The sequence below is a fragment of the Dasypus novemcinctus genome, chromosome 18 (genome assembly GCF_030445035.2).
Source record: "Dasypus novemcinctus isolate mDasNov1 chromosome 18, mDasNov1.1.hap2, whole genome shotgun sequence".
In the NCBI taxonomy this organism is placed as follows: Eukaryota; Metazoa; Chordata; class Mammalia; order Cingulata; family Dasypodidae; genus Dasypus; species Dasypus novemcinctus.
The window spans coordinates 65,483,459-65,508,374 of record NC_080690.1 but is presented as its reverse complement, the minus strand read 5'-3'; the positions used below and the strand labels follow the sequence as shown (position 1 = coordinate 65,508,374).

Sequence of the window (24,916 nt, the reverse complement as noted above, 5' to 3'; positions counted from 1 at the left end):
CAATGCAGTACTAATCAAAACCCCAACAGCTTACTTTACTGAATTAGAAAATTCCAAATTCATTTGGAAGGGAAAGTGCACCTGAATAGCCAAAAGCATTCTATAAAAGAAGAGTGACATGGGAGGAATTTCACTGCATGACTTTGAAACATATTACAAAGCTACAGAGGTCAAAACAGCATGGTACTGGCATATAGATGGACACATCAATAAGGGGAATAGAATTGAGAATCCAGAAATAAACCTTCACCTATACAATCAACTGGTTTTTGACAAACCTACCAAGTTAATGGTAACAGGACAAAACAGTCTCTTCAACAAATGGTGCTCGGACAACTGGGTATCTATAACCAAAAGAATGAAAGAGGACCCCTATCTCACTTCCTATATAAAAATCAACTGAAAATGGATCAAAGATATATAAAATACATATAAATATATATATTAAAATATAAAATATAAAAGCCAGGACCATAAAACTATTAGAATATAGGGAAACATCTTCAATACAAATGGCAAAAAAAAACACATGAAGAAATGCTCAACATCTCTAATGCTTAGGGAAATGCAAATCAAAACTACAATGAGATATCACTTCACACCTGTCAGAATGGCCACTATTAAAAAGAGAGAGATAATTAAAAAATAAAAAAATAATAATAATAAAAAAAAAAAAAAAAGAGAGAGAACTACAAGTGTTGGGGAGGATGTGGAGAGATAGGAACACTTATTCACTGTTGATAGGAATGCAGAATGGTACAGCCACTGAGGAGGACTGTTTGGCAATTCCTAAAGAAGTTGAATATAGACTTGCCACGTGACCCCGCAATACCACTACTGGGTATATACCCAGAAGAACTGAGAGCAGTGACATGAACAGACATCTGCACACTGATGTTCATAGCGGAATAGTCACAATTGCCAAAAGCTGGAAACAACCCATGATGAATGGATAAAGAAACTGTAGTGTATTCACATGATGGAATATTATGCAGCTGTAAAAAGAAATGAAGTCATAAAACATATGACAACATGGATGAACCTGGAGGACATTATGTTGAGTGAAGCAAGCCAGGTACAAAAGGAGAAATACTGTATGACTACATTACTATTGAACCAAATATATCGTGTAACATAGTATGATTCAAAAAAATTTATATGTATCCAGTACATTTAATTGAGAAATGGATGTTTTTATTCAACTATGTTTTCTGTTTATTTTTTGTTTCTATTTTTAATCATTAAATGTACAAAATAAAGTTTAACAAAATGTTCACAGTCCCCTGGGAAGACAGACCTAACTGCAATGAAACATCCTGAGAAAGGGCCTGGGGGTACCCCCGAGGCTATGGCAGGTTCTCCCACCCTCCCTCCCACTGCCCTCCTGCCCCATCAGACCTGCTATTCCCACAACAGTCAGACTTGTTCCCACCGCAGGGCCTTTGCACTTGCCACTCCGTCTACCTGGAACACTCCCCCAGATGACCACTCCCACCCTTCAGGCATCTGCTCCAGTGTCATCCCGAGAGGGTTCCTCCCTGACCTCCCGAGGTGACACTGTGTCCCTCGAATCCAGCAGCATTTCCAGCCATTCCTCTCTGGCCCTTTCTCAACTTTACCAGCTACCAACGGGTGTACCGTGTACTTCACCTGAGCTTCTCGCTTACCGTCGGTCTCCCCAACTAGAAAGCAAGCCCCGTGGGCCGGGGCTTCATGTGTCTTGCTCCTTGCCATGTCCCCAGTGCCTGGACCGGGGTCCAGCACAGAATGTGCGAGCAGCCAACGTAGCTTGCCGAACTAAAGAAGAACCCTTCTGCCACGTGGGGGATGGACTGCAGGACGCGGGGGACGAGGGCGGGAGCAGGGCGCCCCGTGAGGAGACGGCCCTCGCCGCTAAGCAGAGCCCCAGCTCTGGACCACGCGCGTTTCTCTGCGTGAAGGCAGGGGGTGGGGATTAAATGAGGTAATCCCCGTGACCCTCCGTGAGCGGAACCTGTCCTCACTAGGACTATTTATTATCACCGCCATCAGCAAACACAGCTCAGGCAAGTTGCTTCTTTCCAACCGTGCCTCAGGATGGTTTCCCCTCTTTTGAGAAAAAATGACATCAAGGCTGAAAACAAATATGACTTTGTCACCAGCCCGTGTAATTTTTTTCTTCAAGTCTATATTTACTTTTTTCTCCACACCAGGAGGAATGGTTAAGATCACAGGTTGCCTGGGTTCGGATCTGGTCTCTGACTAGCTGTGTGACCCTGACAAGTTACTTAACCTTTCTGTGCCTTTGTTTCTCATCAGTGAAATGGGGATAACAATGGGACTGATCTCATGGAAGTGTGAGGCAATTCTGATAAATGATGTGTGCAAAGGGTTTACAACAGAGCCTGCATTGAGATCTAGCACCTAGTGAGGGGGAGATAAATGTTAGCTTTTTTTTTTTTAACACGCAGAAACTGGCCTTTATTGATTACGGTGGGATTAAAGAGAGGAGTGGACACGACCACTCCCAGCCCTGGGGCATAGTCCAGATACCCCGTGGCTGCGCAAGAGAGAACGTTAGCTTTTTATTATAGATGTGACTGATATTACTTGCAAAATAGTCACGTGGCAGAAAATGCTAAGGATGCAAAAAAGCTCCAGACAGTAAAGGGCAGGCTCCCAGGCCTGCGCATCCCAGGGGGAAGGGCCTTTCCTTCGGGCTTTATTTGAAGAAGGGACATTTGAGCAGCCGTGTGAAGGAGTGACGACCCCCTTCCCCCATTCCTCTCTTTCTTCATTCGTAGCTTTTATATTTTTTAATTGAGTGTGTACTTATTCAGTTCTGCTGGTAACAGCAGAGTCTCCGGGACAGTGGACTCTGTGGCGGCCTGGATGGCTTCGTGTCCACCATGAGAATCTCTGTCCCCAAACCAGCGAGCAGGCGAGGGAACAAGCCACTCAGCTGGCTCCAAAGCCAGAGTGCTGGCTCGGTCCTCTCCGCTACCCAGCTTACCAGCTCTCGTTCTCCCGGACCCTGGCCACCCTTCTCCGCCACCAGACCCCATGCCACCCAGGCTCCCCGCCCCTGGCCCTCACCTTTCTGCACCTTGTCGCACAGCAGGTAAAGCTCCTCGCCGCCTGTGCACGGCCCGCTCTCCTTGTTGATTCGGCAAATCCGCAGCTCTGATGTGTTTGTGGACTCTGGGATGAAGCAAGAGGAAGACGCAGGTAAGAACAACTGAGAATTCATTCTTCAAATAATTTCTGGACAACCAAGGAGTGCCCACCCCGGGTCATGGAGAGGTGGGAAATGGAGAAGGCAGCGTGCTTGACTCTCCTGGGGCCCATGGTCCAGGTGGAGAAAGAGGAGGCTCAGATGGGAGGGGCCGATGGACAATCAAGAGTCCTCCACAGGAAGCGGATGCGGCTCAAGTGATTGCGCTCCCGTGTACCATATGGGAGGTCCAGGGTTCAATTCCCGGGGCCTCCTGGTGAAGGCGAGCTGGCCCGCACGGCAAGATGGCCTGAGAGGAGAGCTGGCACAGCAAGATGGCAAAACAAAAAGAGACACAGAGGAGAGACAAGAAGAGACACAGAGGATCAAGAAGCTGAGGTGGAACAAGAGAATGATCACCTCTCTCCCTCTCTGGAAGGTCCCAGGATCAGTTCCCAGTGCCACCTACAGAGAAGACAAGCAGACACAGAAGAACACACAGCAGATGACCACAGAGACAATGGGGGGGGGGGGGAGATAAATAACTAAATCTTAAAAAAAGAAAGAGTCCTCCGAGGGAAGCAGATATGGCTCAAGCAGTTGGCACCCACCTACCACACAGGAGGTCCCAGGCTCAGTTTCTGGTGCCTCCTAACAAGAAGACGAGCAGACAACAAACAGACACAGAGAGCTGACAGTGAACGCAAACAACAAAGGGGTGGGGGAGAGAAATAAATAAAGTACTTAAAAAAGAAAAAAAGAGTCCTCCGAGCTGAGGTCCGGGGAGTGCCGGGCCTAAAGGGAGTGAGCAGGGTCAGGGGTCAGAGAAGGCTCCCGAGGGAGGGTTAACGGCTGAAATCTAGAGTGGGCCCCTGAGGTTTTGCCCCTCCAACAGCCCTGGTCCTTCTGTTCTCAGCACCCCAATTTGCCTTGGAGGGACAAGCCCCCACTTTGTCCCAGCTTGGGTAGGGCTGAGCCAACTGCAGAGATCACATGACCCAGACCTGGCCCAATCAGAGCATCCTTGCCCTCTGGCCACAGCTGATTGGTCAGAGAGGAGCACATGACTCAAACCAAGCCAATGAGAGACGACCCTGACACTCTGGGCAAAATACTGGATAAGAGAAGCTAAGAGAGGCTCCTCTGGGGTAGGGGAGGTGCCGAGCTGGAAGGATATAAGCCTAGAGCTGCACATGACCATTTTGCCCCTGCATGGCAGCGCCCTCCCAAGAATGACTTTAACATGGAAAAAGAGCAGCTGAGAGAAGGAAGGAGACGCATCCTAATGTTATCACTGGCATTGTGCTACCTCTGGACTTTTTTAGTTACTGAACAAATAAATTCCTCCCCTTCCCCCAAGCTCATTTGAGTTGGGATTCTGTCACTTGCACACATAAAAGCCCTGATTGAATTAATATCCATCTAGGAGGCCCCATTTCCATAAACTATGTATTAAATGCCAATCCCTTGAAATAGGCAGTGTGAAACATGCACAACCCATACAGAGTGACCCTGCCCATCTCATGCCTGGAATACAGGCGTGATATCTGTAGCTATGGCAGCCACCTCACGACCATGAGGGAAAGACCAAGAGAATCACAGAGTCGCTGAACCAGTGACCTGATATTGCTGAGCAGCTAAATCATAGGCAGACTCAATACATGAGATACATAAAACTAGCCCCCTGTTCGTTTAGGCCACCAAAGGCAATCCTAATGGACACAGCACCCTCAACTCACTTTTGTCATAGACTGGCTCAGACAGCACAGGGTCCATCCGGCGCATCTGTCCCTGCTGGTCCCGATACGAGGCCTGGAAGCAGATCCTCACAACGTTCATATCCACCTCCTGATGGTTCTTCAGGGATCCAGCTGTGGGAGCAGAGGCAGGAAGGCTGAGGGAGTGCAGAGGCCCTGGGGTGGGGGGTACAGGGAAGGGATGGGGCTGGAGGAGATGACGGGGCCTGGAGCGGGCAAGGGGGCGGCAGAGGGTGAGGGGTTCCGAAGGACGGGGTCAGGCCCGGGGCTCACCATTGTAGGGGTCGATGCCCAGCTGAATCTTCCGCTCAATGGCAGCTTCTATCTCCTTCTTCCTCACACACTGGATGCCCAGGTTGTTAAAGCTGAGGGGCAGGGCGGTGGGGGGACACTCGTGAGGGCCTGGGCCGCATGCCTCACCCAGGTGCAGCCAGCACCGGGGGCGCAGCATCGGGATAGGTCTGGGGCCCAAACCCCTCCGGTGCGTCAAGGGGTCTTGAGAGAACCTGAGAGAGACTGCACCTTGTCACGACCACAAGGAAACACTGGCCGGCCTTGTTTATAATAATAATCATAACAACAGTAATAATAATAACCTACAAACTGAAACACCACCAGGATGCTTTTTTTTCCCCAGGCTTCAGAACTGCAAAGATGAGAAAGTTTTGACAACACACTATTTTCGTGAGTTGTGGAGAAACAGGCGCTTTCATCCATTGCTGGTGGGACTGGAAATGGCTACAGCTGCTTTGGAGGACAATGTGTACTTGTTCATTCGACAAATATTCCCTGAGCACCTACTGCATGCTGGGCTTACAGTGCTAGGCGCTGGGGATACAGCCGGGAACAGAAGCTACAAAATCCCTCTTCTCACAGAGTTTATGTGTTCCCCTCCAAATTACAAATGGATATATTTTGACCCAGCCGTTTCATTTCTAGGGATTTCTCCTACAGGAGAACGATATATGTGTAAAGCTGTTCGTTGCAGCATAGTTAGCAATAAAACCACAAAAAAACTGGAACCATCGCAGGTGCTGAACGATAGGGGACTTGTTCAATTAGCTGTACACGTCCATGCATTAGAATACTATCCAGCCAAGAAAAAGGATCGGCAGCTCTAAACGTACTCCAGATATACTCTGATGTAAAAAGAAGATTCAGAAGGAGCGGAGGTGGCGCAGGTGATTAGGTGCCTCCCTCCCATATCAGAGGTCCCACAGACTTCAGCTCCTACTTTGATCTATTGGACTGACCCCACTCAGCTAACATGGAGTTGAAGAATGTCAACCACCACACCATGGAGCCTAGAGTGCCTACAACTGAAAGCAGGAGGAGTGCATCCAGTATCCATGTGGAATCTAAGCCCCCACTTGACATAGGTGTGCAATGGACACAACCAATCCAATGTCCACAGAGAAAATGTGGAATGGGTGTGGGAAGGGTAGCCATGGTGGCTGCTGGGTTTGGGGAATGGGAGGAAGAGATGAGATGTGGAGGCGTTTTCGGGACGTGGAGTTGTCCTGGGTGGGGCTTCACGTATAATTACAGGACATTGGAGATCCCCCCAGGGCCCACTGGATGGAACGTGGGAGAGTGTGGGCTATGATGTGGACCACTGACTACGGGGTGCAGTGATGTTCAGAGATGTACTTACTGGGTGCAATGGATGTGCCGTGATGGTGGGGGGGAGTGTCGCGGTGGGGGGAGTGGGGGCTGGGGGCGGTGGGGTTGATTGGGACCTTGTATTTTTTGAATGTAATTTGTAAAAATAAATAATTTTAATTAAAAAAAAAAACCAGCACACAGCAAATGCAAACAATGAGGGGGTGGGGAGAAAGAAATAAAGAAAGAAGAAAATGCAAAATGTGTACTGTTTTGCTCCCATTTATAAGCAGAGAACACACACACACACACACACAACACTGCGTATTTCCAGTTGCCCCCAGGAAGGGACCCTGGTGGCTGGAGGACCCGAGGCAGAAGGAATCTTATTTTCTACTGTACCTGCTTTCTGGACCTTTTGATTTCTGTATCTATGCATGTATTATTTATTAAAAATAGATAAATTTTAAAGCGAGTGGATGAGGATGGACTTTGCAGTTAAGGCAGATCTGGGGCCAAATCCCAGTTCTGCCACTGGCTCTCTGGGCTCTTCAGTCTCTCTGAGCCTCGGTTTCCTCCTCTGCCAAATGGGAACCAGGATAACGTGAGTGTGGCAGGATTCCCAGCTCCGGGCAGCTCCTGATTCTAAGCCTATGTAAGATCCTCCCGACCCCAGGTCTCGGTTTCCCCGTCCAGGAACCCCCCCACACAGCCTGCCCTGAGGTGTCCCTGGGTGGTCCTCGACCCCTCAGAGCCACCATGCCCAAGGGTCAGGGGTCGGGGGCCAGGGTCGGGTACCTGTGGCGGGGGCTGACGTGGGGCCGCAGGCGCACCCTGCAGACGCCGTCGGTGCAGTCTTTGCCCACGAGGCTGTGGGGGTGGACGCGGTGAGGCCAGTCCTTCCACACCAGGCACGCCGTCACCTCCACCTCCCGCAGCCCGCCGCAGTCCCGGAGCTGCGGGGAGACAGGTGCTTTCTGGGGCCCCCACGCAGACGCCGCCGGCACCCACCCCTCTCCCCCGTCCTCCACCACATCATGGAAGGGGCTTCATTCAAGACCCCTCTGAGGTCCTAAGCCTCTTCCGGAGGCTTCTGACCTGTGGCCCGGGAGCCATTCTGTCCCCCGGACGTGCTTTCTTTGGCCACTCAGACTTTTTAAAAACTCGGAAGCACACGGAGGCTCCAAGCATCACCTTTGCAGTGAGGGGCCCTGGTGGACACCACCTTAACCAAGTGATCCAAGGCAGAGGGCCAGGGGCGGGGTCAAGGGCGCGGGCCCTCCTTCCCGCCAAAAGCGCATCTCCTGAATCCTGCCGTGAGGAAGAATCCGGCAGACCCCACTGAGGGTCCTTCGACCCTGTCAGGAGACTTAGAAGAAGATGGGCCCTGTGTTCCAGATTAAAGGAGAACACATGATGGATTTCGATCTGGGTGCTGGTTACACAGGGGACGCATGTGTACAGATTCATCGAGCTGTCCACTCAGGATTCGTGCATTTGTCTACATACAATTATAAGTGAATTTTTAAAAGTCAAAGGACAGAACTAGAGAGGACAACCAAAAGCAATCCACAGTCCTTGATTGCGTCCTAGAGTAAGGGGGAAGAAACAATGAAAAAACACTTTCTGGGGACAACTGGGAAATTTAAATATCGACTACCTATTAGATGCTATTACCAGATTATTGTTAATGTTCTTAGGGCTGATAATAGTGCCGTAGCTGCGTAGGAGTTATTTTCAGGAGATGGATGCTGACGTGTTTTGGGATAAAGTAACCTGGTATCTACAATTCATTTTCAAATGGTTTAGCAAAGTAAAAGTTTGCATTTGTGTGTGTATGTCTGCATGATGTATTTATTTTTCTGTGCTTGCATATGTTTGTGTGTTGGTGTGTATATTTGCGTGATGTGTGTATTTGTAGGAGGTATGTATTTGTATGTTTGAGTGTGTGATGTGTGTTTTTGGCATGTGTGTATTTGTGTGATGTGTGTTTGTGTGTCCATACAGAGAGTAAAAAACAAATGTGGCAAAACGGCAAAGGGTGAATCTAGGTGAAGGGGCTAGGAGTTCTCACTGAACTATATTCTTTTAACTTCGGTAGGTCTAAAATTTCTCACACTAAAAAGTCGGGAAAATTTCAGATTCCACACTTAAAAATTATTATGTTATTCCAGATTATTAGATTCTTTTTAGAAAATTTGTATGTCACGGCGGAGGAAAACCCGGCAGTTAACCCGTGAGTCTGGTGGGGAAGCACTGCCCTCTAGGGGGCGTTTGAGGTACTGGGGGCTGGTTTGGGTGGCCGGGGGCGGGGACGTTCCGCGGGTGTCCCGAGGGACAAACCTGCTTAAAATGATCGGAGCCCAGAACTAGCTCCGTTTTCCCTGTGTAGCATTTTTCTCCATAATTTTAATATGCACTGAATTTGCAAGGAATGCAACCACCACGTTCACTGAGGGAAGACTGGACTTTGCTTGGACCAGGAGTGCACCATGTAGGAAAATTCCATCACCAACGGCAAGCCTGCGTGTGGCACTTAAAACACCCAGTTCACACGGCTGGGGCAGGCTGCCACTAACGAGGGATGGTCGCAAGCAGCTCCCTCTTTCGTTGCCCACCATGGGGCTGTGCCCAAGCATTTATGTACTGAAATGAGCTTAACTGATGCATTAATTTCTTTTCATTCCTCCTTTTTGTTAGGGCATTATTGATTTTAATTTAATGGTTTAATTATTGATTTTAATATCATCTATAAATTCCATGGGCTCAGGCAGGGTTAAAACCATCCATTTAACCAGCATCCATTTCTATTATCAGGAGAATTTGGAAAGCTCTGAGTCAACAGTCTTATGATTTATTTGGACTCCCGGGCTGAGAACTTTTGATATGTGAGGCGCCCAATGGGATCGTGGATTAGAGGTTTGGCCTTGAAGTCAGCCAGGCCTGGTACCAAATCCAGCTTCTGCCATTGGCCACCTATGAAAACCTCTCTGGTCTTACCGGCCTCATCTATAAAATAGGTATAATTAAGCATGCGAAGCACGTGGCACATAAGAACACTCAGTAAAGGCAGTTATTACTCCACTAAACTTGCTGTGTGCCCCTGAGCAAGTCACTTAGCCTCTCTGAGCCTCCATTTCCTCAACCGAAAGAAATCCTGAATCCAGATTTGAAGACAGGTCGTCTCCTACTGCTGGACATTTACTGTCCTAACTCTTGAGAATCAAAACCAACACCGAGCCAGAATAACTGCCTGTAAATACTTAGAAATGAAACGTTGGGAAAACACACAGTCTCCAAGTATCACCCCTACAAACGGAGAGACCTCGTGGTTCCCAGTTTAACCACGGGATCTGACTCAGCATCACCCATATTGGGATGGACTGTTGTCATGTGTCCCTGGACGTGAGGCCCTGAGAAGGCCCAGCTTCACTGCTGTGGTTTTCCTGCCAAAATGCATAGCTGGCCGACTCTTCAAGCAGCCGACAAAGCCAGAATGTGGGACATTCTACGTAACATCTTCACAAACGTCATGTCGGGAAACCCAGAGACAGCCCGAGGATCCACCGAGGTTCAAGGAGACCGAAAGAGCCCTGACAAGACAACCAAATGCAACCCATGCCCTGGAACTGGGATTCAACAAGGAAACAGTAGCAACACCACCAAAACACAGCTACAAAGGACATTTGGGGGACAATTAGTGTAATTAGAACCAGAGGCGTAATGTCAGACAGTATCCTTGGATGAATGTTCAGTTTCTCGACAATGGTTTTGGGCTTATGTTGGTCCTGCATTGCAGGAAAATGTCCTTGTACTCAAGAGACACTCCACCCTGCTTTCGAGTCTCCCTTGAGAGCTGTCTATATAACAGAGAGTCTGAAAAGAAGATATGGCAGGGAAGCAGATGTGGCTCAACTGATAGGGCGTCCACATACCATATAGGAGGTCCAGGGTTCAAACCCAGGGCCTCCTGACCCATGTGGTGAGCTAGCCCACGCACAGTGCTGATGCACGCAAGGAGGGCCCTGCCACGCAGGGGTGTCCCCTATATAGGGGAGCCTCACATGCAAGGAGTGCACCTGTAAGGAGAACCGCCCCATGCAAAAAAAGCACAGCCTGCCCAGGAATGGTGCCACACACCCAGAGAGCTGATACATCAAGATGACGCAACAAAAAGAGACACAGATTCCTGGTGCCACCGAGAAGAATACAAGCGGACACAGAAGAACACACACAGTGAATGGACACAGAGAGCAGACAACTGAGGCGGGGGGAAGGGGAGAGAGATAAATTAAATTAAATAAATAAATCTTTAAAAAGAAAAAAAAGATATGGCAAAAGGTGTACAGGCTACCATCATCACCACCATTGGTTAGCACAACACTGTGAACTCAACAGCATGGAAATACAGATGTGAATATGATTTAAAGGGAAAATGTTAGATTGTATATAAGGTAACAGAATAAAAAAATTTAAATCCATGGAACTACACTACACAGTGAACCCTAAGTTAAACCGTGGACTTTAATTAATAGTACAATTATAAAAATGTGCTATTATCAATTATTACAACTGCTCCACACCAATGCAAGGTGGCAGTGATGGTGGGGTGGTATATGGAATCCTGTATTGTATATATGGTTGTTCTATAAACCCACAACTCCTCCAATAAACAAGAAAAAAAAAATTGAAGGTGTGTGGGTATTCACTGCACTGTTCCTGTCAATTTTGTGTAGGTTTAAAATCATTCAAAGGAAGTAAATTTGGCTCAACGCATAGAGTGTCCACCTACCACATGGGAGGTTCGCGGTTCAAACCCAGAGCCTCCTGACCAGTGTGGTGAGCTGGCCCATGCACAGAGCTGATGTGCACAAGGAGTGCCGTGCTACGCAGGGGTGTCCCCCACAGAGGGGAGCCCCATGCAAAGGAGTGCGCCCCATAAGGAGAGGCACCCAGTGTGAAAAAAGTTCAGCCTGTCCAGGAGTGGCACCGCACACACGGAGAGCTGACACAGCAAGATGACGCAACAAAAAAGAGACATAGTGGAGCCAAGAGTGCCTGCAACTGAAAGCAGGAGGATTGCATCCAGCATCCATGTGGAATCTAAGCCCCCTCTTGATATAGATGAGGAGTGGACACAACCATTCCAGGGTCCACAGGATGGAGGAATAGAATATGGATTAGAGTGGACTTACTGATATTCTATTCACGAACTATTGTGATTAGTAATCAAAGAAAATGTGGCATTGGTATGGAGAAAGTGGCCATGGTGGCTGCTGGGTGTGGAGAATGGGAGGAAGAGATGAGATGTGGAGGCATTTTCGGGACTTGGAGCTGTCCTGGGTGGTGCTGCAGGGACCGTTACCAGACACTGTATGTCCTCCCATGGCCCACTGGATGGAACGTGGGAGAGTGTGGGCTGTGATGTGGACCATTGACCGTGAGGTGCAGCGGTGCTCAGAGATGTATTCATTAAATGCAATGAATGTCTCTTCATGATGATGGAGGAGGTTGTTGCTATGGGGGGAGGAGTGGGGTGAGGGGGATGGGGGATATATGGGGACCTCATATTTTTTTAATGTAATATTTTAAAAATGAATAAAGACAAAAAAAAAAAAAGAGAGAGACATAGATTCCCGGTGCTGTTGACAAGAATATAAGCGGACACAGAATACACAGTGAATGGACACAGAAAGCAGACAACTGGGGGAGAGAGAAGGCAGGGAAGGGGAGAGAAATAAATTAAAAAATAAATCTTTAAAAAAAAAATCATTCAAGAGGAAAAGCTGGATGTAAACTATGGGCTTAATTAATAATAATATAATTCTAATAATATAAGTTCATCAAATGTAACAAATGTACCACACTGATGCAAAATGGTAATAATAGGGAAAACTATATGTGTGGGAAGGGATGTAGGAACTCCGTACTTTTTGTATAATTTTTCTGTACACCTACAACTGCTCTAAAAAGTAAAGTCCATTTAAGGGAAAGAAAAGTTTGGGACACTAAGTTGAAAAATTTCTCTCTCGAATTTAAGAAACAGACAAAATGCTTAAAGATAAATAAGGGGTTACAGAATTGTCCCCTGATGTACCGCAACTACTCCACTCTTAAAAAAAAAAAGAAAATCAGTAATTGGGAATAAACATTTCAAAGCAAATCATACTTGTGCCCTGTTGACTGCATGCTGCTTTGGGCCACAAGGTCTGGAGCCAAATCAAATGACAAGGATAACCTCCTCCACCTGGGTGGAGAACAAGGCTGGGCGCAGGGCTGGGCACGGCCTCTCTGCCATCTCCCTGCATTGCCGGGGGCAGGAGCTTCATCCCCATTTTACAGGTGAGGAAACTGAGGGTGAGAGAAGCCCTGGACATGCCCCAGTTCACACAGTGTGTCCGATCAGTTACTCAAACCCAAGTCTTCCTGACCCCAAAGCTCAAACTTACAGCCACTCTGTTGACTGCTTCCTCCTGGGTGGGTGGGGAACAGAGGGCTGCTCTGCTAATCACCCACGTAAACCTGAATACAAATCCCAGGGGTGGTGAGGGAGAGGGAGAGGCATCCACGCGCCCTCCCGTGGATGCAGCCGGGACCTGGGGAAGGCTCCCTGAGGTGGGCTGGGACCCTAAAGTGAGAAGGAGGCGCCCAGGCTGCAGAAGGGAAGCACACCTGTCAGGTGCAGTGCCAGGGGGGTTAGGAGGGGATGGGGAGGGCGGCAGGAGCCAGATGATGAGGGGCTTTGGGCTTCCCTCCTGAGGGCACTGGGGAGCCATGGAAGGGATCCGGGCAGGGAGAGGAGCAGACTCCACTCTGGCAGCCCTGTGGAGGGACATTTGGAGGAGCCTGGAAGCTGGAGACGGGGGAGGAGGCTAAAGACTGGGAGGGAGGGAAACGGACTTTGGCTCAGTGGTTAGGGCGTCCGTCTACCATATGGGAGGTCCGCGGTTCAAAACCCGGACCTCCTTGACCCGTGTGGGACTGGCCATGCGCAGTGCTGATGCGCGCAAGGAGTGCCGCGCCACGCAAGGGTGTCCCCCGCGTGGGGGAGCCCCACGCGCAAGGAGTGCACCCGTGAGGAAAGCCGCCCAGCGTGAAAAGAAAGAGCAGCCTGCCCAGGAATGGCGCCGCCCACACTTCCCGTGCCGCTGACGACAACAGAAGCGGACAAAGAAACAAGACGCAGCAAACAGACACCAAGAACAGACAACCAGGGGAGGGGGGGAAATTAAATAAATAAATAAATCTTTAAAAAAAAAAAAAAAAAAAAAAGACTGGGAGGGAGCCAGGCCAGGGACCAGGGATTAATGGAATGATTGGGACAGAACTCAAGAACCATCTGGGCAGAGCGCCAGAAGCTTCTGCAGGCTCGCGTTGGGGAGGCACAAAGAAACAGGCCTCCCAGACTCTGCCGGGACAAACAGCAACTTGCACAGCCACCGTGGAGGGCAATTTGGCAAAACACATCAAACTACCCTTGACCTGTAATTCCACTTCTGGAAGCTACTGGAGAGACATGAAGGAAGGAAATCATAGATAAACCGGGTCATTGTAATAGGAAGGGACGAGGGAAAACCTAAGTGCCCATCAAGAGGAGACCCGCACAATAAATTATCATGTGTCCAGGCAATGGAATCCAATGGAAAAGAGTAGAGGCAGGGAAACAGACATGGCTCAACTGATAGCGCATTTGCCTACCATGTGGAGGGCCCAGGGCTCGACACCCAGGACCTCCCGGCCCGTGTGGTGAGCTGGCCACACGCAGTGCTAATGTGCGCAAGCAAGGAGCGCCGTGCCACGCAGGGGCGTCCCCCACGTAGGGGAGCCCCACATGCAAGGAGTGCGCCCCGTAAGGAGAGCCGCCTCGTGTGAAAAAAGCATAGCCCACCCAGGAGTGGCGCCACACACACGGAGGGCTGACATAGCAGGATGACACAACAAAAAAGAGACGCAGTTTCCCGGTGCTGCCTGACAATGTGGGCAGACGCAGAAGAATACACAGCAAATGGACGTGGAGAGCAGGCAACGGGGGGAGGGGGAGATAAATTGAAAAAAAAAGAGTAGAGGCAGCTCTAGCCACAATGATGTGAGCTGGACTCCAAGATATATCTTTAAGTGGAAAAAAAAAGTAAAGTGCAAACCAGCAGAACAGTATATGTTACACTGTTCCTTATGTAAAAAAAAAAAAAAAGAAAAAAGAGGGGGGATTGTAATACATATGTGTGTATAAACTTGCCTGCATAAAGTACACCTGAAAAGATAAATAAGATACAGGTATATCCACAGTTCCTTCAGGCAAGGGACCCTGAAGGTTAGGGGGGTAGACATGGAGGACATTTGTTAATTTTAACTTAACTTCAGCTTTGTTAATTTAACATGCCTTTTCGTATTTTTAAAAAGTTTTGAGGGCGTGGATGGCAGATATGGCTCAGGCAGTTGAACTCCCACCTCCCAGGAGGTCCTGGGTTCAGTTCCTAGTGCTTCCTGAAAAAAAAAAAAAAAAAACAAGCAAAACAAATGAAAAAAAACCAACTCAGGTGAGCTCTATGGCTCAGTGGTTGAGTGTCGGCTTCCCACATAAACGAGGTCCTGGGTTCAATCCCTGGCCCCGGTAACTAAAAAAAAATTTTTTTTGTTTTGAACCATATCACATGAGTCAAAAGTTAAAAAAAAAAAAAGGTATAGAGTCAAAAGTCTTATCTGTACTTTATCCACCCAGCACTCTCAGGAAAGTCATGTCTTTTAATTGCCTTTGCTGGTCCTTTTAGAGTTCTAAATGCACATACAAGCGAATACAAATACATATTCTTATTTGTCCCTCTTTTATAAAACAAAAGGTAGTGTAACATCTGAACTTTTTTTGGCTTATTAATATATCTTGAGATAGTTCCACATCCACACCTAGCATCTTCATTTTAAAATTTCTCTGCATGGACTTGCATGTATTTCTATTTATCGACACGCATACACAGATATATTTATTACAGCTGCGTTGAGATCTTATGTGTAGATATTCGTAGCTTATGTCACCATCCCCCTGTGATAAACACTGAACTTTCCCATTCTTTGCTATACAAATGAGGTGGCAATAGATGACATCCCTCTTTTTGCTCAGATATACGTGTACCTGCAAAGGAAGCTCCGAGAAGTGGTATCTGCAGGTCCAGTGGTGACAATCTTAGTGGCTTATCTCCTGAGCACTGACTATATGAAAGGCCCTCAAGGTGTATAATTAACCCAGTTAATCATCCCAACAACCCCAAAGTGGGTGATTATAATCTCCATTTTGTCAAGAAGTAAACTTTGACCAGAGGGACCCAACAACCTGCCCCAAATTATCCAGCCAGAGGGTGGCACAGCAGGGATTCCAACACCGGTCTCCCCTCCCACCAGAAGGCTACACTGCCTTTACAGACGATTGATTTTATATATATATATATATATATATATATATATATATATTTTTTTTTTTTTTTTTCCTTGATGTAGCAGGGGCAGGGATTGAACCAGGGACCTCGTATGTGGGAAGCGGGTGCTCAGCCACTGAGCCACATGACTTCCCTGTGTTGGTTTTTCCGTTTGTTTGCCTGTTGTTCATAGTTGCTTTTTCGGGAGGCACAAGGACTAACCTGGGGACCTCCCCTGTGGGAGGCGGGAACCCAACTGCTTGAGGCACATCGGCTCGGGATAATAATTTTGATACCTGCTGCCCACCGCAGGTTAGGGGACCTTCCTCTGAGCACCCTCTGACCCTCTGAATTCGGGGCCAGGCGATGGGTGTTACCGAGCCCCACAAGAGCAACCGCGATCGCGCGAGGCGAAGGGACGCGCGCGCAGCAATCCCGGGCGAGGCGGCCCGGCCCGCAGCCCGCCCGCAGCCCGCGCCCCGGGCCCCACCTCGATGGCGGGCAGCGTCTTGCTGGCCTCGGTGCTGCTCTCGCCCAGGATGCTGCCGGCCGAGCGGCCCTCGCACTCGTAGCGGAAGCGCATGCCGCGCTGCTTGGGCTGCTCGCTGATGACCAGGTGCGGCCGCGGCCCGGGGCCCGGGGCGGGCGCCACCAGGCGGCCCAGCGCGCAGCCCCAGGGCGGCGGCGCGGGCGCGGGCGCGGGCGGCGGGGGGCCCAGCGTGACGGTGCTCAGCGAGGCCGCCCCGCGGGACACCAGGCGCGGCAGCCCCTCGCCGGGGCCCGGCTGCGCCCCCTCCAGGCCGAAGCCATTCTCCTTGATGTATTCGTCGATAATCTCTGCGGGAGAAGCAGAACGCGGCGGTGACGCTGGGCGGAGATCACAAGGCTCCGCGGCCCCCACCCCGCCCAGGACCCGCGCCTCCCCCACCCCCGCCACGCTTCCATCCCATTCATTCCTTCAAGATACATTTCCTGAGAACCTACTGTGTGCGGGGCCACTGCAAACCCAACAAAGCCCCTGCCCTTGTTCTCCACACACCTCCAGCGTCCGCCAGGTGCTGCCGACCTGGGCGCAGCCTGGCCCCTCCTTCTCCTGCACCCCCCCGCCCCACATCCACCCACTTGGTCACCTCTCACCTGGTTGAAGGTGAGAGTCAACTAGCTGGTCCCCCTGCCTCCATCTTGCCCCTGTTAAATAATAAGAACACCTGTTCTGCCCCAGCCGTCCCCGTCTCCAGAAACACTGCCACCATCCACCCCCTGCGCGGGCTGGAGGGAGGGACATCCTTTTAAACTGCTCATGACCCACATCTGCTATACCCAATTCACAAAGTCCTTCTGACTCCGTCTGAAAAACCTATTTGCATTCCGATGGTGGCCCTGGTCCAGCTCCACCGTCTCCCGCGGGGACCACGCAGCGGCTCCTCATTGACCCCTCTTCCCGCCCTCGGGTGCAGCCAGAGGACTCTGGTTAGAGCCTCTCTCAGAGGTCACCGCTGCTCTGCTCCGAAGCCTCCTGTGGCTCCCATCTCCCTTGGAGTCCAAGCCAACACCCTCTCTATTTAAACCACGCCCCCACTCTCCACAGAGCCTTGCGTGGACTGGCCCCCACTAAGGGCTGGCCCTCCCCACCCCCGGCCACCTCACTCTGGACTCTTCCTTGCTGATTGGACCCGCCAAGCACGGCCCTCTTGGAGACCTTGTTCGTGCTCTTCCTCCCCCCTGCCCCGCCCCCCCCCCCTCCCATCCTTCAGGTCTCAGCGCCAGTCGCCTCTTCAGAAAGGCTCTCTCTACCGCACCTCCCCAGGCATCTCGTCCTCTTCCTGTTTTTTCCCCTTCAGAGTCCTTAGCTCCATAAGATGATCTTGCTCGTTTATTTGTTCTCCTCCTGTCTCCCCTACTAGAATGTCAGCTCCACGAGGGCAGGAACTTTGTTTTCTCCATGGCCAAATCCCCAGATACACAGTAGGTACTCAATAAAAGTCACTGGATGAACGAACGACAGCAGTAGAAATCGTGCCTGTGAAGGCAGCTACCGCTGACCGAGCGCTTGCTAAGGGTTGTGCCAAGGACGCTGCAGCACGACTTCATTAGGAGCCCCCCCCACACCGTGGCTCCCCTCCCCCACTGAACTAGGAAGGCCGAGACCCCCTCTGTGAGCACCTGGACCCCTCAGGCCTCCCCCCAAACCTGCCTCTTGATACTCACCCAATTCATCTGTGGAAGGAAGAAAGAGAGAAAGGTGAGGTGCAGAAACTGGTCCAAACTTTTCATCTTTGAAGACGGATCCACCAACCCCATCCCCTCCTGTAACTCCCCCCCCACCCTGCTCCCTCTCCCCACTGGGAAACACTGGGCTCTGACACCCCACTCCCGCCCCCTCCTGGGCTAGCCCCCTATGTTGGGGTACCAGGGCCAAATGCCCCACCCAAAGCAAAAACTTTTAGACCAAGGGTTATGAATTGAAGGAGATGCAAAGGGCTTTTTCCTTGGAGAAAAAATGGACACTTAAGATTCTAAAAAAAGGTGGGGCATTCCTTCCACGAAGTCCGCCCTGAAACCCCAGGGGCTCACTGGCCCATCCTCTGCCTCCAGGTGGCTGCCCACTCTGCATCCAGGCCCTGGCAGTACCTACCCACCATCCCGGCTAAGTCCCTACCTCCTCAGGGAGGAGTGACAGTAACGCTGGGTCCACAGAGTGGCCCTCGTCACGTCCTCAGGCAAGTGCAGCCCTGGAAGGGGCCCTGGAACTAACCTCCTGTCATTCCCCAGACAGGCCCAGGGGCAGCCCAGAGGGAGCAAGCGGGCCTCGGGCCTCGGGCCTCGGGCCGGGGATTCACTGGCCCTGACCTGCCTGCTGGCAGACCTTTTGTCCTCCTCTGCTCTCGGGGAGCGGCTCCTGGCAGGCAGACCTTTGCACCCTGTTTTCTGCACCCCTTATCTCCTGTGATCTGTGAAGTCAGCAGGCTGGAGAAGATACCCACACTTGGCAGATAGGGGACACTGAGGCTGGGAGAGAGGGAGGGATGTGCTTTAGGTCACTGGCAGGGCCAACTTCAAGTCATTTCAATTAGGTGTCTCCTGGGTGACCTGGGGACCCAAAGACAAGTTAGGCTTCATTTGGGCCCTTGGGGTGCCCCCAGGTTGCAGGGGAGACCCAGTCCTAGGAAGCAGGGGCTGGAGCTTTGGTCAGCATGGATTCAAATCACTAGCTGTGTGGCCCTGAGCCTGTTGCTTAATGTCTTTGTGCCTTGGTTTCTTCATCCATAAAGTGGGCAGGATAAGTAGAAAATAGTGCCTGCCTGTTGTGAAGAGTAAACGAGCCAATAATTCACGGGAAGCACTTAGGCCTGCGCCATACAGTAGGTGCTAATAAATGCTGGCTCCTGTTGGATGAGGTGGTGAGACACTGCCTGGGGTAAATCCTTTCCCTCTAGGCCTCGGTTTCTGACTGTAAAATGGGGAGGTTGGGACGCGTGGTTCCAGAGCATGGGCTGTGGAGTCCACCCATGTTGGTTTGAATCCCAGCTCTGCCACTCACTGTGGCCTTGGCTTAACCTCGCGGAGCTTTCTGCTCTACAAAATGAGGATGATAATAGCTCCCATCTCAGGGTTAAGGGTGAAGATTTGGCATCACATGGGTAAACTGCTAAGCACAGGGTCTGGCCAGGTGAGGCCCTCCACAAAGCTTAGCTAATATTACGATCTAACGTCCTATTTCAGCCTGGAAATGTTGGGAACTCCCTCTTCTTATTCAGGGGTTTAGGTCAAATAACATCCCCTCAACCTCCCACACAGTCTGCCATGATTCAGGGCTAACCAGGATGGGCCACATGTGAGCAGATGTGAGGGCAGAGAACCGGCCTTGTCTTTCCTGCCACAGGGCCTTTGCACAGGCTGGTCTCTGCCTGAATGCTCTTCCCTCAGTTCTTTGGATGGTCCCTTCCCCCTCAAGTCCCTGCTCCAAAGTCGCCTCCTTGAGAGGTCTTACCTGACCACTTTATCTAAAACAATCCTCAGGCTCCTCACCCCAGTCACTGGCAGTTAGGTGTCTTTGTTTTATATTTTTATAATTGACACTTGATTAGGATTTGACACTACCTTGTGCTTCAGTGACATATCTGTCTCCTGTAGACTGTGAGCACCACAGGGTAAGGAACATGTCTGTCCCATCCCTGCTGTATCCCCAGGGCCCACCAAAATGAAAGCTTCCTTCTATAATCAGTTTCACTCTCCCTTCTTCCACCAGGACTTCAGTTCCTCCCACTCCCCACTCTGTTATTCCATATCAGTGACCCTAAGATTCCTTCCTAGCCCTTATCACCTAATATAATCCCACCCTGAATTAGTTGTTGACCTCGTCTTGGCTCGGAACCCCATGAGGTCAGGGCTGCGGCTATCTCGGACACAGTTGTGTCCCCAGCACTGACCAGCAAAGGGCTGGGCACAAAACAGGAGCTCAATAAATGTTTATTGGGAAGCAGATGTGGTTCTACTGATAGAGCATCCGTCTACCATATGGAAGGTCCAGGGTTCGATCCCCAGGGCCTCCTGACCCATGTGGTGAGCTGGCCCACGTGCAAGGAGTGCCGTGCCACGCAGGGGTGTCCCCCACGTAGGGATGCCCCACACACAAGGGGCGCACCCTGTAAGGAGAGCCACCCCATGTGAAAAAAGTGCAGCCCACCCAGGAGTGGCGCCGCAGACACAGAGAGCTGACGTAAACAAGATGATACAACAAAAAAAAGAGATGCAGGTTTCCAGTTCTGCTGGATAATGCAAGCAGACAGAGAACACACAGCGAAAGGACAGAGAGAGCAGACAATGGGGGCAGGGGAGAGAAATAAAAAAAAAAATCTTAAAAAAAAATTTTTTTTTAATGTTTATTGAAGTGCTCAGTGGTTGAGCACCTGCTTCCCATGTACGAGGTCCTGGGTTCAATCCCCAGTGCCTCCTTAAAAAAAAAAAAGTTCACTGAATAGATGACATCAAGACCAAAGATCCAGGTCTCTGGCAAGAAAAATCTCAACCTTTTCTTGCCCAGAACCAGCGCTCAGACAATGCCATCTGCTTCCCCAAATTAGGAGGCCTATTGGAAAACCTGCAGTGCCTCCTCCATGCCCAGCTAGCACTCCTGGGATCTATCCAAAGATTCTACTGCAGGAGAGAGGCTCAGGCCCAGCAAACTTGGAGCCACTGAATATTCAGTGATGGGGCTCACTTCCTATCTCCCCCAATCCCAAGAAATCTATAAGACAAAGGACACTGCAAGTCAGCCAAGATTCTGCATTTCCTTGGGAAGAAGCACGCTGAAGGACCTTAAAAACCAGTGGTTCTCAGAATCTCTTGGGAACTTGCTAGAAAATGTAAATTCTCAGATATCAACCCACTCTGGGGGTGGGGCCCAGCAATCTTGTTTCATCAGAATCCGCCTGATTCTGATGCCTGGGAAAGTTAAGAACCATTGTTATAAGCTATCTAATCATTACCACCAGCAAGAGTTAGCAGCCTTTGAGTCTTTACAAAGTACCAGACACTGCTTTGAAGGTTTACCTGTATCGACTCATTGAATCCTATCAACCCCCCCAGAAGGGAGGCACTGATACTATGCCCATTTTACAAATGAGGAAAACAGAGGCTGGGAGAGGAGAAATGATTGCCGACACTGAAGGCCTGGTGGCACCAGCATGTAAACCCCGTGGTGTATCTCGGCAGGGGGTTCCTCTTAGACGTGAACAGGGGGTTAGTTTTACCTGTCCGGCTCCTAAACACCCGAGAGGTAGGGGTGTCTGAGGCCCCATCTCACAGGGCAGGGAAGGACACAGCCCTCGGCGAGCGCCCCTAGACAGAGGCATGCCCACCCCCTCCAGAGGGCCCACCCCTTTCCTGTGCGCAGGAGGGCAGGGCCGTGGGGGGATGCTCACCCGTGGTCCTGGAAACAGCCAGCGAGAGCGAGGAGAGATCCGCAGGCCCTGCAGGAAGGGAGACAGGGCTCAGGAGACCCCCGACGGCCGCCTCTGGTGGCCTCCCAGGCCCCGCCCCTCGCCCGGCCCCGCCCCCTGGTCGGGCCCCGCCCCGCAGGCTCGGGCCTTGCTTCCTCCTTTCACTCTTGGGCCGGGCCTGGCCTCCACTTTCCGTCGGGGTCAGACCCCACCCCTCGCCACCCGCGGGCCCCGCTCCTTCGCTCTGGCAGGCCGAGCCTGGAGGACCCCCCCCAACCCTCTTCCTTCTCTCACGGCCCGACCCGACCCCTCGCTGGCTCAGGGGCAAGCCCGCCCCCTTCTCCCCTCCGAGCCCGACCCCGCCGCTCCCCTCCTGAGGCAGCCCTCCTCCCGGGAGCCAGGCCTGGCCCCCAGCCCAGCCGGAGGGGTCCCACCCGCTTCTCTCCCTCGCGGAGTCAGGCCCCAGCCCCTGACCCCAGCGGGGCAGTTCCCCCTCCTCCTCCTCGGGGTCTGGCCGCCGCTTCTCTCCCTCGCGGAGCCGGCCCGCCCCCTCCCCGCGGACCCTGGCCCCGCCCCCCCGCGGCCGAGGCCCCGCCCCCGCGGCCGAGGCCCCGCCCCCGCGGCCGAGGCCCCGCCCCCGGCGAGGGACGCCTCCCTCCCACCTGGGGCCTGACCCCTCTCCATCACCCTCTGCCCCCTCCCTTCCCTCCCGCTAACGCAGCGCCCCCGGAGCCCTCCCGCTTGCCCGCGGAGCCCCTAGACTCCTGGAGGAAGCCCCCAGACTCTAGCCCGGGAGCCCCCGAGTCCCCGCACCCCCGGCCCCACTCCAGACGCCTCCCCGGAGCCCCGCTCCCGCTTACCCAAGGCCCCCAGCTCGGGCGCGGCGGCGGGTCTGGCGGCGCGGCGGCTCGGCATGGCCCGGCCGGCGGGGACGGGCGGCCCGGAGGCCGGCGCGGCCCGGAGCGCGCACGCGGGGCGGCGAGGCGGCTCGCGCCGGCGGGCGATCGCGGCGCGGGCGAGCGGCGCAGGGGCTGGGGCCGCGGGCCGGCAGGACGCGCGGCGCCCGGGGCTGCGGGGGGCGCCGGGCCGAACCGGGCGGGCGGCGGGCGGGGGCGGGGCGGCGGAATTCCCCGGCGCCGGCGGCCTGCGCGCCCATTGGCCCGCGCCGCGCCGTGATGTCACGCCGGGGGAACGGGAAAACCCCCACGCGCCACGTGACCGCAGGGGCGGGGCCGGCCGGGAAGGGGAGGCTGGCGCAGACGCGGCCGCGGGCGGCTCGCTCCCGGGGTCGTCGTGCCGCCCCCTCTCCCCGCGGAGCCGGCCGGGAAGCAGCCCACGCCCGCTCCCGGTCTCCCGGGGCGGGGCACTTGAACCTGCTGCTTCTCGGGCCGGAAGGGAAGCGGCAGGATCGGGAGGTCGTCAGGGCTCCGCTGCTGCTAAAGACACTGAACTTCACCAGCTCTCCACGGTCTCTGCGCCTCCGTTTCTTCAACTTCCAATTGAGGGGGCAGATGCTTAATGCACGTTTAAAGTATTGACTAGACTGTCAGCTTCAGGAGTTCTGTTTTGTTGCTGGCTGTATCCCCAGCTATAAGAACAGTACCTGGAATACAGCAGGTGCCCAATGAATGCTTCTGAAATGAAGGCTGAATGTTTTACTTTTGTTCTTCCCTACAGCCCCTTCGTTTCCTGAAAGCACGGAGACCCTTCGACTCAATCGCTCACTAGCAGAGGGGTTTGGCCCTATCATATACCTAAGGCAGCTCTGCCCCTGGGAACGACTTGGGGGAGTGACTATTAGGCTCCAACTTGGATGCGGGGCACCCTCAGACCACCAGCCAAGGTTTGCCCCTGTCTGCCTGTGCAAAACTGAAACGGACCTCTTCTCTCCCAGGCGCAAAGTCTCGATGTCACTGCGCATACGCCTGTTGAGCACCTGCTGGGAGCCAGAGGCTGCACTGGCTGTTAGGGCACAGCACTCACCAAGCCAGGTGGGGCACCTGCTCGTGGCGGTGGGCTCCGGGTGTGGTTCTCCCATGTGCAACCCTTCAGGTGATGGTGATGCAGGCTCAAGTTGGAGAATCAGTGCTATAAAGTGGGGACCAGAGAAGCAGATGTGGCTCAACTGATAGAGTGCCCGCCTACCATATGGAGGGTCCAGGGTTCAATCCCCAGGGCCTCCTGACCCGTGTGGTAAGCTGGCCCATGTGCAGTGCTGATGCGCGCAAGGAGTGCTGTGCCACGCAGGGGTGCCCCCATGTAGGGGTGCCCCATGCGCAAGGAGTGTGCCCCGCAAGGAAGAGCCGCCCCACGTGAAAAAAACGCAGCCTGCTCAGGAGTGGTGCCGTACACTTGGAGAGCTGACACAGCAAGATGACAAAAAAAGAGAGACACAGTTTCCTGGTGCCGCCTGATAATGCAAGCAGACGCAGAAGAACACACAGCAAATGGACACAGAGCAGATAATGGGGGGGGGAAGGGGAGAGAAATAAATAAAAAATAAATCTTAAAAAAAAAAAAAGCGGGGACCAGTAAACTTTTTCTGCAAAGGGCATATATAGTAAAGGGCAGACAGTAAATATTTTAGGCTGGAAGCTTTGAGTGCCAGGTGGTCTCAACTTTCAGCTCGGTCTTAGTGCAAAAGCAGTTATAGGCACCAGGTAACGGAGAACATGGCTTTGTTCTGATAAAATATTATTTAAGTTTACTGAAATTTGATTTTCATATCATTTTCATGTGCCATGAAACAGTCCGTTGATTTTTTTTTTTCCATTTAAAAATATGAAGTGGAGCAGGTGTAGCTCAGTGTTTCAGTGTCTGCTTCGCATATATGAAGTCACGGGTTCAATCCCCTGTACGTCCTAAAAAAAAAAAAGTAAAACACCATACAAAAAGAGAGAGTGGGCTGCGTTTGGCCTGCAGGCTACAGTCTGCACATGCTTGCAAGAGAGGTTGTGATTTGAGGGTCCAGAATCAGCCTGCCTGGGATCAATTCCCACATCATCCACTCCCCAG

The 24,916-nt window shown here is 52.0% G+C and overlaps 1 protein-coding gene across 1 annotated transcript in view; it reads right to left on the bottom strand.

Moving 5' to 3' along the window:
* The window catches only part of RELB (RELB proto-oncogene, NF-kB subunit), a 39,191-nt gene extending 15,369 nt beyond the window's left edge, over window positions 1-23,822 (bottom strand). Inside the window, exons 1-9 of the mRNA XM_058279131.1 lie at window positions 23,782-23,822; window positions 22,762-22,970; window positions 21,884-21,931; window positions 18,168-18,176; window positions 16,450-16,796; window positions 7,351-7,508; window positions 5,224-5,315; window positions 4,933-5,064; window positions 3,076-3,180 (exon numbers count right to left, since the gene is read on the bottom strand). Of these exons, the coding sequence (XP_058135114.1) occupies window positions 3,076-3,180; window positions 4,933-5,064; window positions 5,224-5,315; window positions 7,351-7,508; window positions 16,450-16,796; window positions 18,168-18,176; window positions 21,884-21,931; window positions 22,762-22,970; window positions 23,782-23,822 (1,141 nt within the window). The remainder of the gene's footprint in view (window positions 1-3,075; window positions 3,181-4,932; window positions 5,065-5,223; window positions 5,316-7,350; window positions 7,509-16,449; window positions 16,797-18,167; window positions 18,177-21,883; window positions 21,932-22,761; window positions 22,971-23,781) is intronic.
* Window positions 23,823-24,916: the final 1,094 nt, after the last annotated feature.